General features: G+C 35.6%; 1 protein-coding gene across 10 annotated transcripts in view; it reads left to right on the top strand.

Annotated features, from left to right (window-relative positions):
* The window catches only part of LOC107046442 (plasma membrane calcium-transporting ATPase 2), a 175,320-nt gene that overhangs the window by 149,745 nt on the left and 9,838 nt on the right, over positions 1 to 15,737 (top strand). For 6 of the 10 annotated variants that reach the window (XM_015269068.1, XM_015269079.1, XM_015269085.1 and 3 more), the window contains 2 exons: positions 2,056 to 2,188; positions 9,806 to 14,414. In XM_015269068.1, coding sequence (XP_015124554.1) covers positions 2,056 to 2,188; positions 9,806 to 10,285 — 613 coding nt within the window. In that variant the 3' untranslated portion in view covers positions 10,286 to 14,414. Of the gene's footprint in view, positions 1 to 2,055; positions 2,189 to 5,025; positions 5,095 to 6,946; positions 7,035 to 9,805; positions 14,415 to 15,737 lie in introns of those variants that run through there. The other 4 variants (XM_015269099.1, XM_015269105.1, XM_015269091.1 and 1 more) reach the window with 2 other exon arrangements.

Here is a 15,737-nt window from a genome sequence, read left to right as displayed (position 1 = left end):
AAAAAAAAAAAAAAAAAAAAAAACAAATACACGAATCCAGATAAAAATGATGAGAAAACAATAGTATGGAGTAACCAAATTATGTAAACGTAAATAGAATGCTATTCGTATTGTTGTAATGTCGAAACGGTAGTTTGTGCTTTCTCTAGTGAAAACCGAATGTTTTGAGGTACGAACGGTGTATCGCGTTTGCTGAATATATAACAACGATCAGCTTAATTTTCACCTATTGAATCGAGAATGAAGAATCAACCTCAATCTCCATGGGCCTTTTTCATTCCCGTTTATCCTCTATTCCGCCATTCACACTCCTTACTCCGCCATTTATTTTCATCCCATACCCATTATTCTTTTCCACCTCTAATTTTTTTTTCACTCCACGAGCAAAGATATTTCAATATTTCCCAACGAAAGATAAATCTGCAATCTACCAGCGAAGATGATGAACATTGCGCGAATAGAATGTTTCATTTGTTATATAAATCTTGTTCTTCAGAAGGAAGTTTTTATTCTTTACATTTTACAGAATTCACTAATAAGAACTATTGATCCAGTGTTTATCCTTTATAAATCCCCACTCTTGACTAAGACGTTTACGACCGATAACGACTGTCTATCTTACCTTGAGACGTACAAAGCCCTCAATGCAAAATCTCATTTCCTCTTCGTTGCATTCTCCAACAATACTCTGGCGCCTATGTGTACCTGTTCCCTCCATATGATCCACTTTTCACTAACAAATCCTACAATCCATCCTTCCCCTTGTCAGTGTGGAAAAGTGAGAAATACCCTGAGAAAGCTTTTGATAAAAAGCTTGAAAAAATCACTTAAATCATGGAAACAGCGAATTGCGGCTTCACTCCCACTACTAACCCGGAAAGCTAATGAACATACCAATATCCGAGCTCTTTAATAGGCATGAGAATAATACGGAACCCCGGTTACTAACGCTACTTTCATTTCCGCGTCAAGGAAAAGCCATCTTTCTAGCTGAATGGCCGTTCTTAGACCTCAGGTTGTGCGAATTACGTCCCCCCTCTACCCCTTTTTTCTCTTATATTTAACACCAATTAGTATGCGAGGTGCGAGACGAACTAGTTAACGCTGAAACAATTATTAGACTTTGAATTTAACCGTGATACTCATGGAGTTCATGGGCTGCCCACGTATTTATCATCTTGTTATATATTAATACATTCAATGCAGAATTTATAGAACGAAAATTTATGATTAAACGCATGTTATATAAATACCGGTATTTGATGAGTAATTTTTACTGATTTATTAATATAATTTCATCACATTACAAAATTAACATGATAATAATTACCACACGATTGACACATCAATATACAATACCATCATTCAGCGACGTAAACGATCATCGCACTAGTTGTTCCTCTCATAATCATCAATCATCATGTATCATTTATTCGAATTAACTTTTGAACAAATCAGTGTGTAACGACAGAACCCCCATTCTTCACTCTTGTTACATTTGTACTAATGTCATTCATTTATCAGTCATCGTGTCTTTCATCGCATACATTCATATTTTTCAGCGAATACATAATTGTCCACTTGATTGTCGTATTTTCTTTCTAAAAAGAAATGTCTCTATTTTTTTTTACTCATTCTGTATTCGATTTTATTAATCTTCTACATTCTTTCAATTTGATGCAAACTCTTTGTCTCCATATGCACTAACCTATTTTAGTCTTATCTCTATCTGAATCTTATTTTCCCCCTCTTGGGCTGCATTATTTTCTGATTTTGGTTTTTCTGTCTTTCTGGAAATTTTTCTTACTAAATTCGATGAAAACAATAACTCTCGAGTCATTGATGCAAAAGAGTAGAATCTAATAATGGCATTCGCCTGACAGTGAGGGGAGTGACGGGGGAAACGGAAAAGTGAGTGCAGTACATCGAGGAGAGCTGGCAAAAAACGAACGAAAAATTGACATAAGAAAAGAATTAAAACAAAAAAAAGAAAAGTTTTGTCTTTAAAACAGCGACCGAGTTATGAAGAACTGGTTTAATGTTTTTTAAAAACAGATGGGGTCGCGGCCAGCCAGATGATATTGGTGCTATGCATCTAGGAGACGAGAAATACGACCCAGACTCGGATAAAAAGCCGCGCGCAGGACAAATTCTATGGATCCGTGGTCTAACACGGCTGCAGACTCAGGTAACTATCCTCATGTCACTCTCATAATCATCACTCAAAGTCAACATTCTCAGATCCTCTCACAAAGGTACTTACACTATGAGTTAAATATTGAGTTTAGAGGAAAGAGTAAAAACAAGAATAATAAGGGACCAGAAGCAGGACTAATGTACTATTGAAGAAGGATAAATTACATGTAAATCATTGGAAGCAAGGTCAAATACTGCTCCACCCCATTTGTTTTCTCTAGGTGAATAGGGTGTGCGCGATTGACTACGGTTAAATGATTATAAGATACAATTGCGTACCTGTGTACAACTAGTTGACCACAATTTGCTCTTTCTTTTTATTGTTATTTGCTATTTAATTTTTTGTCTTTTATTTCTGCCAAGTGTTGGAATTGAATTTCGATCATTCAATCTAATAATTATAATGAGCAGTTGATAATTGTGATGGATACCATCAAATTTTCAGCTGATGATTTGCATCACTAATTTTGATGGTATAAGCTCGATAATTCCTCCACTTGAAATCCCATACCATTACCTCGGAGAGATTTATGAAGAACAACTACCGAGTCACGTTTCTAAACTACGTTGTCTAGGTCAGTGGCACGTACCCACGTACGTTTTAATTACCCATTACGAGACTTAGAATCGCTACCCACGATTTTAACCAATTGAAAGAACCCCTCAGCTTTCATTATTTACCTCCAAAATACACAAAAACAAAATTCACTGTATTCCTTACGTTATTTTATCCACTCAATTTCCCGAGAAAAAAATACTCCATAATATAAGGGAGATGATCCTTGCGGCGAGTTCAGGTTTGTCGAAAATCCGCGTGATTAGTTTGCTTCCGATAACCGATAATTGTGTTGTCGATATATAGGTCTATCTACTCCCAAAGCCCTTTCACTGAGAAACAACACGAGACTATTCAAGCCCTTCCTCTCCCCCCCCCCTCCTTCCTCCTGATTGCCATCATTACCTAACGACCCCTCACGAATCCTTTTGCGAAACGATGATGGAAACCCCCAAACCCAAACAATCTCGATTGTACCCAACACTACTGAATCTCGATTATTCTCCAAGACCCTCTCACTCAAAATGTTTAATTTCTTTAATTTCATTTGATTCATTTGTTCTCCAATTTTTCATTTCAAATTGACACAAAACGGCGAGTAGCAATCGACGTATTGGGGAAGATTATCAGCACCTCGTGATGAACAGCTTGATATTATACTGTTCCTTCGTGTAAATATTACGTAGCGCAATAGACTTCGGTTGATAGTGCTTGAACCTGGTTGAACCACCCTGTAGAAGAGTATTAAAGACCCAATATAGAAATGATGTACATAAAATGGAGAATTGCCAGTTCGTATGATATTTCTGACAATTATCAGCAACAAAAAAATGAGCGAATTTTATAAGTATTCCCAGGGAAATAGGCAATCAAGTCTCAATCGCAATGAAAATGGTCCACGCAGTCCTCGGTTCAACAATTATATCAAGAAAAATACTGAAATACTCTTTCAATGTTTATCTTAGCAATCTACGATGCAATCAAAGTTGCATCCTCTTCTCCCAATCGAATATTTCATTCTCACTTTTTGTTCTGTCAGAAAACAAACTATTTGCATAAAATATATTGATTATCTTCATCGCGCACCTTCCTACTTTCCAATTTTCGTCACTTTCTTTTATATTTCCCTGTATGTCTTTGTATTTCTATCTTTTTTATTCTATCTTTATCACTTTTACGCCAGTACCCTTGTCCTTTTCTCTGTTCAATACACACCAACACATGTCCTAGTGCAGAAAAAAAAGGAAGCAGCACACTGCTTTATCTTTGTCTCCAATTCCCAATAATGGAACCGATTTTACGTTTTTCCATTTACTGTGCGTTTGGATAATGATTATTGTATGTCGTAAATATTACAAGGCAGAGAAAGATGAAATTGCTATGGAAATAGCAAATGGAAATGTTCTTCGAAAAAAACCTCACTGCAATATCATGGAATTGTGATGAATATAATAGCGGTAAATGAAATGTGTTGACACATTACATGAATACAAGACTCAACAGGAATTATAACAACTGATGGTTAATGTGAAAAGCGTTTTGTACAATATTGTGATAAGCTCAAGGATATGTACAAAAAATATATCAAGAAAGTGCAATCTCGAGATGATTGCAGGCTCAAACAGGAACTATTAAAACAGTCAACGGCGCGTAATCAAAACTGTCGATCCCGTTGGCGTTTCAATGGCAGCGCAAACTAACAGATAAATGTTATTTTTGGAGTGAGTTCAAGTATACTTATTCTTGCCTCTAAGATATCACTAAGTATCTATTCATAATAATATTTGACGTGATTTCTGCTTTTGCCAGTGGTGTTGAAGTTGGAGAGTGATGTTTGAATTTTTTTTGTTTACTGTGGATAAAGGGAATTGCTTATTTTCTTTTGTCTTCATTTGATGAGTTATTGGACGCGATTTTATCGACTTATCTGTCAACTTATGCAGCTGAAGCACAATACTCTATAACCAATATCATGGCAAAAGTTTAACCAATTCACGTTGATAAATACTATTTTCACTCACTCTATTAAACTCTACACCTCCTCTATCTTCTCCACTCGTTATTTCCTATTCTATGAAATCGGCGATATGTCGTGTACAATGTTAGAGATATTTACCATTGGAAAAATAAGGATATACATAATGCATAGGCTATTGTTACAAAATACGTACAGTATGAAAATCAATTGTTTCTCATTTTAAGGGATACAACACTTCTATTAACGAATAAAATTAAGGTAATCATATAAAACTGAATGTGTAACCTACTTTCAGACGAGCAATAGAACTCTGGTGCAGAATGTATCAGTGACAAGCAGATCCCCCTCTCAGGATTACTATATGGTTAGTCCCTCAAAACCTCTCTCCGCATTGTTTGACCGTTTTAAATAATATCGTTTCATCCGTTTGATTTTCTATTTGTTCTGTACATTTAATCTATTTTTGCCTCAATTAATTTATTATTGAGTTGAGTTCGCCAGGTTTTTCTATAACTCAGTTATGTTAATCAGTGCTAATTTCTCGAATTTTGTGTCGGTAAATCAACTTTTACTTTTTCCTGAATTTTATCAATTATTATTACATATTTTCAATTTTTAATGAGATTATTCAATCAACGTTCGCTGTCAGATCGCCGGTTTCGGGATGTTATTGTTGAATCACACAGCTATTTGATGAATTTTATGAGTAATAATTTATTTGCGTTCTGTTAACGATCGGATGTAGAATCGGAATCCATCTCTTCATAATTATTTTCCAAATTCCGACGGAGTACGTTGATATTTAAATTATATTTCGTTGAATTTTCATTCTTTTGTCAATCAAGTATATCACTTGGCTGCAAAATTTTGTGCTTCATCGGCAATTAACTGTATTTATCAGTTTCTTTATTTTTGTGTCGATAGTTATCAATTCGAAAATGATTTATAAATTTTATATATTTTAAATTCAGCGATGCCGCATGAACATAAAAGCGCATGCGGGGACTTATTTTCACATAAAGTCCCACGTGCCGCACAAAGTACGCCTCATTACGTATATTCCTGTGTTTCGCTGGTATCAGTAATAATACCAACTAATGATACATTTTTATTTAAAAACTATATGTTTGCTTTCTAATGTAAAAACACTCTTAAGTTTATGGGTTTTTATGCCTTTAGCATTACTTATCCCGTGTATATCGTTAACGCAAAATTTGATGTTGCTGTGATATTAATAATTAATTATAAGAAAATCAGTGAACTGTACGATATTTATTTATAGACATTGGATGTACGTATGTATGAGCACGCGTGAAAATATGTGAATTTTTAAGAAGAGAGAAATTTTTTTTATATTCTCTTGACGTTTGCTTCGCGTGCATTCATACGTACATATGTGTGTAAGTGTGCGTGTGCCGTAATACTGTGTGCTATTTGCAAGGAAGCAAGTTATATTAACAAATTGCGTGATATCGTTTAAGATCGAGATCTCAATGCTGGCCAACCCGTGTTTCAAATAATTTTTTATTCACCATTGCTCATTTTTATGGACTTATTTAACCTTTTTTTCATGGCAAAAACTTGACACGTAAGTCGAACCAAAATTCTCAAGCCTAATCTGTACTAAAATGAAATCTTCAGATAGCGAAAGAGATTTTCCAAATGAATAAAAGAAAGGTTACATGTTCTGTAGGAGTGAGATCCTTGGATTACCTTTACCAAAATTTCAAATATATTTTCCTGAAGTCAAACAAGTTTGTTCTGGAATATCTGTTCAAGAGAGCTTATTTTCATCGTCAGAAGTTACTAGTGACCGAAAATTCATACTCGATACGATTCATTTCATAAGAGCGATCTGTTATGGAGAGGGTATCCAAGGTCTCACAAATGGCATGAATAAATATCGGATTATTCAATTTCTCAAATTCAATCAGAACATCTATCGATTTCAAGTCTTTCGAGTTTGGCATTGCTTTACTGAATTACAAAAGCCACCAGGAATCCTCCAAGCAACTAAACCTATTGGCAAGATGCAAATATCTGGAAAATGCATTGAGAAAGAGATAATGAGTTCAATAATCAGCAATAATTCGGCGTGGAGTTTCCAATGAGAGCCAAAAAAAAACCGTATTGAAGGAATCTACGGGAAAATCTATAAAGAGATTAGGGTGAAAGGATGAAAAAAGAACTGATGGTTATAATTTATGATTTGTTAGCCAGCGGAACCCATTCGGGAGACCGAGGTATAACACGGTGTCAGTTTTACCCACCGCTGCCACACTATTCCTGTCGGAGTACAAACAAGTACGTAGCCCACGTAGAACGCATATCCTAATGACTTGTATGAGACTTGCGCGTTCGAATGGTCGTCGGCATACGTACCGGGTGAAAAAATTGCCTGGATGAAGAGTTGCAAAAGGATAATATAATCATAGGAAGCAAAGAGTAGATCTAGGGGAGACGAGAGAAGACTGAGGATTTGCTCAATAATTGGGAGAATTGTAACACCTTGTACGTATGTCGGTCGAGCACGATTGGCATTTGAAATTTTTATGGCATTTTGCTCGATGGTGACCGTGCGTCGTTTAACCGACGATTGTAATACTGGTGACATGATTTTTATCGTGATACAAACAGAGAATCATATATGAACTTACAATGATGGTGATGATTTGTTGCACCGATGTGTTATATTTTATTTGTGTGTAGCGGGAGTGGGACTATCGGTAGATATTCAAGAAACAAGAAATACAAAATTGCAATTGGTGTTCTAACAACTATTATAAAATGGCGAGCCACGATAGTCTATCGCCCACACCCACGCTTTAAGTAGTTCATAGCTGTCTGATGAGTGTGCTGCGTGTTCATATTCCATTATGCCATATACACCCACCTGTGTTTCCAGACTGAAAACATTTATAAGGGAAATATGGAAGCATAATTGCAGTCATTACATAATTTTTTTTTCAATTAGACATACAAAAATTTATACATCAAAGAGATGCTAATTTACAGATGAACACCCTAACATCTTTGGTAAATATTAATGACATGGTATATCTTCAATCAGATCCGTACACAAACTCAACCCAAACTTTCTCAAAAACTATTCTCTTCTCCTCCTCCCATCTCTCTTCCGATTTCTCTCTAACTTCTGTCCCTCTACAACTTCCGAATTTAATCTAAACTCGAGTTCAACTAAAAACATGAAAAAAAAAAAATGGCTTTCATCCTTCAAATTCGTGTGTTATATTTTGCTTGAATTTTCTGATTTTTTTTTTCGTGCTGTGTCTAACCGTGTTAGAGTTTTGGTTTGATTTGTTTAATACTCTGATTTTCGCGAGTGTCATAGTCCAGTGAAAATATATTACCAACATAATCGTGCGTGAGTTTAAAAAAAATGTATTTTTAGTTCTGAATGTTTGACAAACGAAAATGGGAAAAGTCAGATGTATTCTCACAGGGTAGGTAAAAGCAAATTGTCAAGCGCAGTACCCAGACATACCGACCCCTTGAATTACTTCCACCTTTGTCCGTTACACCATATAGTCTACAATTGTCACGGATCAGATGTACATGCAAATTGAGTCAAAATCAAATATAAAAAAATAGTGAATCAATGAATTGCAGTGTCTGCCATTACATAGCGGAAAGTAACTGCATATGTATGTATGGTTCAAGGCTTGTGTATTATATTTTATTGTTGATAGTTCTAGATTAGGGGTCGTATTTGTGCTTATTGCGTGTTTTAGGCTTAAATCAAAAGCTCTTCATCCTTGAATGAGAGAAAGAACTAAGCTCAAAGTTGAGTGATTGTCACACACACACTCCCAAAGTTCCTTGGCTGAGGCTTTCGCGTAGACATTGTCTGTTTTATTATTTGTTTAAGCACGTGACGTGAAAGTGATGTTAAATACCTTGCCTCTGTCTTTATATCACTGTTGTCAACTATACGTCTGTCTGTCACATTCAAGCAACGTGTAGATCATGTGCAGTTGCTCACTGATTAACTGCGAAGTTCATATCTTTGTGGTTGGATGTATTGCCCCTGGCTGCAGTGTCTTTTTTTTCGTTCAAACAAGGGCAAAAATATTAATTTATTCTGCACACTATTCCGCTCTTACGTATCTTGCCTTTGAGCGCAAGTATTTCTTTTACTATTATTCATTACTATATTCACAGTGCCGTCTTCCTCTCTGTCTCTGTCTGACTATATATCTGTTGATTCTACATTTTATTACTCGTAGAATATCTTTATTGAAGAACGTTCCGCAGTGCAGAAGGACTGACGCGGACCATTCTCTCCCTGGTAAAATAACATTGCGTATCCCATATATTATTCACCGATGAGATATCAAGTCAGTTTGCGACCAGAGAGGAAGGAATTCATCTTCTTTCTCGGAATTATTTCCAATAGGGAATGAATAATAAGTCTGGTTGTTAGAAGAATTACTTCCCAGACAAGCAATGATGACACAGATTAACAATTAATGCGCAGATATTAATTGTTTACATTACAACAGCGCCAATTTCATACACCGGATTGCCCCATGAATTATACGAAACAGACATAATAAACTAACGATTGACATTTTCATGAGAGCGAGAGGAATTCAAATCCGAAAACACATATCCTCTCAACACGTATATTTACCCCCCACCTCGTGTTGTATAAAAGTCAATTAATGAAAAATGAAGAACCGTGCGTGTGTGCCACAGTGACAATCGTGGTTGTAGCTTGCGAATGATCCTGCTTTACGAAGTAACGCGGTTCATTATCCCTAGAGTAAACACAAATTACCAAATCCCTATTGACCCCTCACATTACCTTAGAAAAACTTTCCACACGTGTACGTGAATGAAAAGGGAGAGATTATCCTCAAAAGCAAATCCTCCAACTGAGGAAAGAGCAAACACATTTTTTTTTCAAATTATCTTTTAATCAATCACTTTTGAATCGGAAAAAAAAACGTAAAATTAGAAAAAATATATAAAAAGAAGAGCAGCGCTTGTGTGTTATTCGCTGGCCTCTGCCTCCTCGCCTCCTTATAGAAAGCCCTTCCCTATTTTTGCAGCTTCGAGTAATCAGAGCATTCAAGTCGACTCTGGAAGATTTGGAGGAGCGTCGTTCTGTTCATAGTTTACACAGCTTACACAGTATGCGAAGTTCACGCAGCCACACTGGGCCCCGGCCACTATCAGATTTCACATACATTGACGAAGACTCATCAAATCTTATGAACAAATTGAGACAGCAGAACACCGAACAGGATCACGACTCAAGCTCTAGAGGCTCACGTATACCATCAATCAACAGTCCAGCATCGCCTCTTCTACTGAATGTACCTGGCTCGGGATCCTCGTACAGCAATAATCATCGTCACTCCAACAACAATCGCACCTCCAATAATACTAACGAACATCAACCCCTGAGTCCTAATCATACGACGAGTAGAGGCATTGACAATGGGACAGAAAATTCCCCATCTATGGGTTCAAATGAGCCAATATTACCCCTAGAATTACCTAAACTCGTTCACGAGACCAGCATCTAATGTGGCTACTTCATTATTTGTCTCAGCATGTTCCATCATTCAATCATCATCATCATCATCTTTCTTTCATTTCCAGTAGCTTGACCCTTTTCATAGCTTAACAGATGCAGAATTCTTCTTGGTATTCATTTCGTTGTCAACAACTCTTCGTTACTGTCTAGAATTTCCGTTTTTCTCATCTGCGCCATTCTCGTTTGGCAGTGCTTTGTGGGTAGGGCAGGCGTCTTCGTGTTTATCCCATCTGCGGATACGTTCTCTCTAATCTGTACTTACATCGCTAGGACGAAGAACATTATCACACGCACAGTATCATCCTCCGAAGTGTTGTGACTTTTTGGTTTTATTCGTTCATCATTTTGACTAATGCTAACAAATGCAAACTTGATTTGCACTGTATGTGTAATATACTTATAACTTTTCACTATAACGCAATACTTGGGACCAGCAAAATCTTCTCCGTGAAAGTACTTAATTCGATTTCATGTAATGTGGACCCTGATTCAACGGAATACTTCTTTTTTATAACAAGAAGAATGCCATTAATAACGGCTCACAATTTATTATCAGATACTCTTCACTAACCAACAACGATCAACATTCAATAATAAAACCGAACAAATTACATTCAGAAACAGTCAATATTCTTATCGTCTATCTTTCTTAACTTTGCATAATACTCGAGACTGCTTGCTCTTTCACCTGTCAACCGTTAATTTATGTGTTTGTCTAATCTTGCGTATCACTGTCTGCATGGCCTGTTCGCCTGTGTGCCTGACAAAATCTCATTGTTCTGACCTTTCATCTGATTGGTAATAATGCGAAAAGAAGTCCAACAACTCAAATCATAAACGTAGGCGTAACATTCATTCATCCTTCCTTCATTATGGGAATATTCGCAATCAAGTCGCATTTGAGTCTGGTATTTTCACCATTCCCGCAACGAAACTTTGCCGTGTGTAAAGACCTTTTTAGATAATTACACAATACCGCAATCATCACAGACACTTTTGCTACCACTAAAATCTCAATTCAATTCCACATAGTGCGGTGGCATGCTCTCAGTTTAAACCCATTATGTATATTCAGATTATCAGTGTTAATTTGTGGTCTGTGCATACAGACACTCAACTCATCGAATGCACTTTGCATTGCTGTGCCACATAATCATAAGTGGCCATAATTTCTCTTTTTCTGAAAATTAACGTGAATGATGAACAAGTTTCATCAAATATACTTACCGTCTTTATTCACGTGAAGTTCATATGATAAAATTCGCAGTGAGGCGCTTTGGAAATTCATCTGCCTAACAATACTCACTTCTTGTTTCTTTTCTTTTGAATTTCGTTTTAATTGCTACTATTTAATTGTTATTTAACATTTGGCCCATGTGAGTGATTAATACGCGGCTGGTAATTACGGGGCTCAGGGAAGAGTAAATGGTGAAAAGTATGGAGATAACGTTTTTTCAGTGAAAACTTTGTTTCTCCATTCCCTTATTGATTGCTTCATCATTATCTATTAATTATTTAATATTAGTTCTATTATCGGTTTGTTTATTTTTTATTTTATACACTTTATTATCAAAGCACATTATCTTACAATCTGAGATTAAGTTATGTAACGATCTAAATAACGATGTAATTCTTATGCGTGTTAATTCAAAATTGCATTTTCCACAATTTTGAATATAAGTTGAAACATGAAAATGTTGATGGTTTATGTTTCAATATCATTTTGTCTGATTAAGCAGTTCCTTCTTACAAAACAGTCTTATTATTTTTGGGAAAATCATTCAATTATCCGAGGACAATGGAGTTATTATCAATGTTCATTAACACTGACACGTACACGGACACACATGCGTCTCGATTAGCGCAACAATTTTAAACTATTATCATTATTATTATTAATAAGCATAGCCGTTGATACGCGTTTCCATTTCCAGGCCTAAAAAAGTAAATAAATTTAGTAATTTGCCGATTGGGCTTATTCAACTTTGAATGAAGACGCCTACATGCCAAGTTGGAAAGGTTCCATTTGGAATACAAGCCAAAAGACAAAAGAATTTCGTGTATTTGCAGGGGAATTTGTAGCATATAGTCAAGGTCTTTTTCACTAAAAATAAGTAACCTGCAGTGATGGAGAACTGAGAAGGAAGTGGGAACGCGTTGAAGTGGTCTGCCAAAATATACTATGAAGTAATGAACATGAAGAGAATTTATTAAAATTTGAACGAATACGAACGAATCTCGTCCTCCATTGAAACTCATTCCCTGGATGCTGTGCTAAGCATTATTTTAAAATGCAAAAGAAAAAAAATGTACTTATTGCTTTTGTGAAATTGCTAATTGGTTGTTTTGTGTTTATGGCGGCACACTCGGCGACTTAGGAGAGTCTGACAAAGAATTTTTATTTTATTTGTTTGACATAAATAAATAAATAAATTCAAGGATGATTCAACGTTGGGGACGAGAAGCTATTTTTGTTGAGGCAAAAGAAAAAAATTATGGGTGCATTTTAATATAAGTAGACGACAGCTGTATTGTCGGGGATTTTCATTAAAAATATAAAAAACAATTCGCCAATCAACTTTTTTTCATTGGCAATTGATGAAACGCCTTAATTTGTCGACGATTTTATTAATCAATTGCTTATACTATGTATAGTGTATGAAAGATGAATCGATCGTTTTAACTAAGCGTTATTAATCCTAATATTTACTACTGCCATTGTTACGTTAATGTCCGAGGATAAAAGATGAAAGAAAATCACTGATTATACGAAAAAGAAAATGAGAAATTGAGAGGAAATATATCATATATATATATATATATATGCATATTTTAAATAGACAACACGGAGGAATTTTCATTGGAATTTCCACGTGCCAACGCGATGAGAAAAATTGATTTATGACAGTTCAATATTGATCATTTTTCGAGTGATCGTATAGTCAAAATACTTTCCGTGAAATTATGAAATTCAATGATTCCGGGGTTTACAATCAAAACAGAAGAATACGACGAATTATTTCTATTCATAACTATAAAAATGTATAAAAAGTGAAAAAAAAATTAATTCTTGCATTACTCTTTTAAAACACAAAACAAATGTAGACATCCATGTATATACTTGACATAAGTTTTATCCTTAATCTTGTTTTATTAATTTTTTGTCCTTTATTTTGTTTTTTAACTGCATAATTAAAATGAAAATTCATTACTAGAATTTGGTCCATAATGTTTTTATCAACAAATATGTCATGAGAGCGGCACAAAGTTATGACGAACCGGAGGCATTCCAAATGATGAAAAATTATTAATTATTTGACTGGTTGTAACATCAATAAAAAACACAAAAAACAACGCAATTTGAAAGATTGGAGAATTTTTCATTCAACTAAATACTGAATATAAAAACAGAGGGGGCAAAATTAAATTGCAATAGCGATATATTCACAAGTTGTTAACTCAAACAATTAACAAAGTCATTTGCGCTTCTAAGGGAAAGAGGTATATCCGGAATTAACGTCTAACGTTAATCATGCGATGAAATGCTCTGGTGGGTTTTCACAGTGCACTGTAGACAGCTAACGAAGCTTTTGCAAACTCAATTACCGTGTGTCATTCCTCGGTTTTGAACTCTCTACTTTGACAACAAAAGAAAAAGTTAAAATTAAAGTACCGAGAACTAGAACAAAGTGAAATTCTTTCATTCGGAGTAGCGTATGACGAACGCAACTAGCACATTGAAATGTTCATTTACAAAAGTCAGATAAATAAAAATACAAAATTACTATTCAAGAAATAGTGTTCGTCTTTCTTTTGCCACTGCAGATTTCATCATTGATCGATTTCAAGCCGTATACAATGTAACACATACACGAGAACAAATGGAACACATCTAGCTGTAATATAACGAGGGAGTCGTTAGGTTGTTACAGAACTAGTGAATACTTAGTCCACTCTATCGATCGTATCTATTAATTAAACATTAAGACGTTATTGTGATGTTATAATGCGAGGAACGTGGAGAAATGGAAGGCATATGAGAGAAACACTGGAGGAGAAATAAACGGAATCAATGATTATGTATATATGCGATTAAAGCCGAAATGTTTCGAAGATTACTGAACTAATTTTGAGACTGGGCTGGGCCCATACCTGGTCGACTCGAACTTCATCCCTTGTTTCTTCTGGGCAGGAATAATTATAAAAATACAATGTAACAAGAAGAACAAAAGTTTTATGTACGTTGCTTTGGTACTCAGGAGGCCGATTGACAAAGTGACGTTCTGGTAAAGTACGAAAATAATAATATGAATCATTAATAATTATCATACTATCATTCCGTTGCATTGGAATAACAAAATACATAATTCTCATCTATAATCGTGCATTAATATGAACGTTATTTCGCGTCGATGGCACGAATTCTGCTTGATTATTTTCATCAATTCCAAACTCCCTAACATAACACTAAAATTCATGAAATACCCAAAAAATCGGGGACTGCTTTCACACAAAAGAATAATGATAATGAAAAAATTCAGATGACGTTTCTCTCAACCCTCGCAAACAAATGCTCAACAATATGCCGGGTAAAGAGTAATCGAGGGGGAGAGGGAGAGAGACAGAGTAATGTTACAAATATACGGTCTCGGACTGGACCTTGAAGACCCATTGATCCCCGTAGCCTGGTTTATTATTACTGTCGCATCGGCTATTTATGAAAAAAGCGCGTCTTACAGCCTGAATGCCACTGTAGGTTGTTCCTCCCAACTTTTAATTTATTATTATTTAATTCTATTCTTTTTCATGAGAATTTTGTTTCCTTTTTCACACTTCTCCACTCAAAGATAATTCTCTAATGTTAGTGGCCTTCTCTTGTTCCCATTGTCAAATCCAGAATCCACAACACCTCATCAGTGATACCCAACTACTCTCGCCTCAAAAACGTTTGAACACTCTAACAGATTTAACTCATTTAATTGTCCTGGTTTTACCACATCTGATTGCTACTGAGATTGATTAATCGTAACTAACGAACAATTGTGAGATCGAAGTTTTGTTAATGAATTATTGTCATACAACTATAATAGTTGCCTGCTCGCTCGCTCGCTCGCCTCTTATATTCTTACGTGGACACTCCCTTCTCTTTACACTTCACTCGACTCTATTAACGTTCTATTATTCACCCTGTAAAACTTTTATACTACTACTTATACTTGTAAACTTTTTTTAAAACTGAATCTAGCGCTATATTACGTTGTACTGTTGTCCTTTACATACAATATAATCCCATGAGGCTGTTTCTCGTGGTAACATGCATGATACTGTTGGCCACATCTCCATTCTCATGGGAATGTATACCGACAGTGTCGGCTGGCAAGATGATACAGCTTTGTGTGGTCCAAATTACTCTAGTTCAGGTCATTTATCCTTGGTAAGCA

The sequence above is a fragment of the Diachasma alloeum genome, unplaced genomic scaffold, assembly GCF_001412515.2.
Source record: "Diachasma alloeum isolate Michigan unplaced genomic scaffold, Dall2.0 Dall_scaffold_00182, whole genome shotgun sequence".
Taxonomy (NCBI): domain Eukaryota; kingdom Metazoa; phylum Arthropoda; class Insecta; order Hymenoptera; family Braconidae; genus Diachasma; species Diachasma alloeum.
Note: the sequence above shows the minus strand (reverse complement) of the source record. Positions and strands in the feature narration are given on the sequence as shown.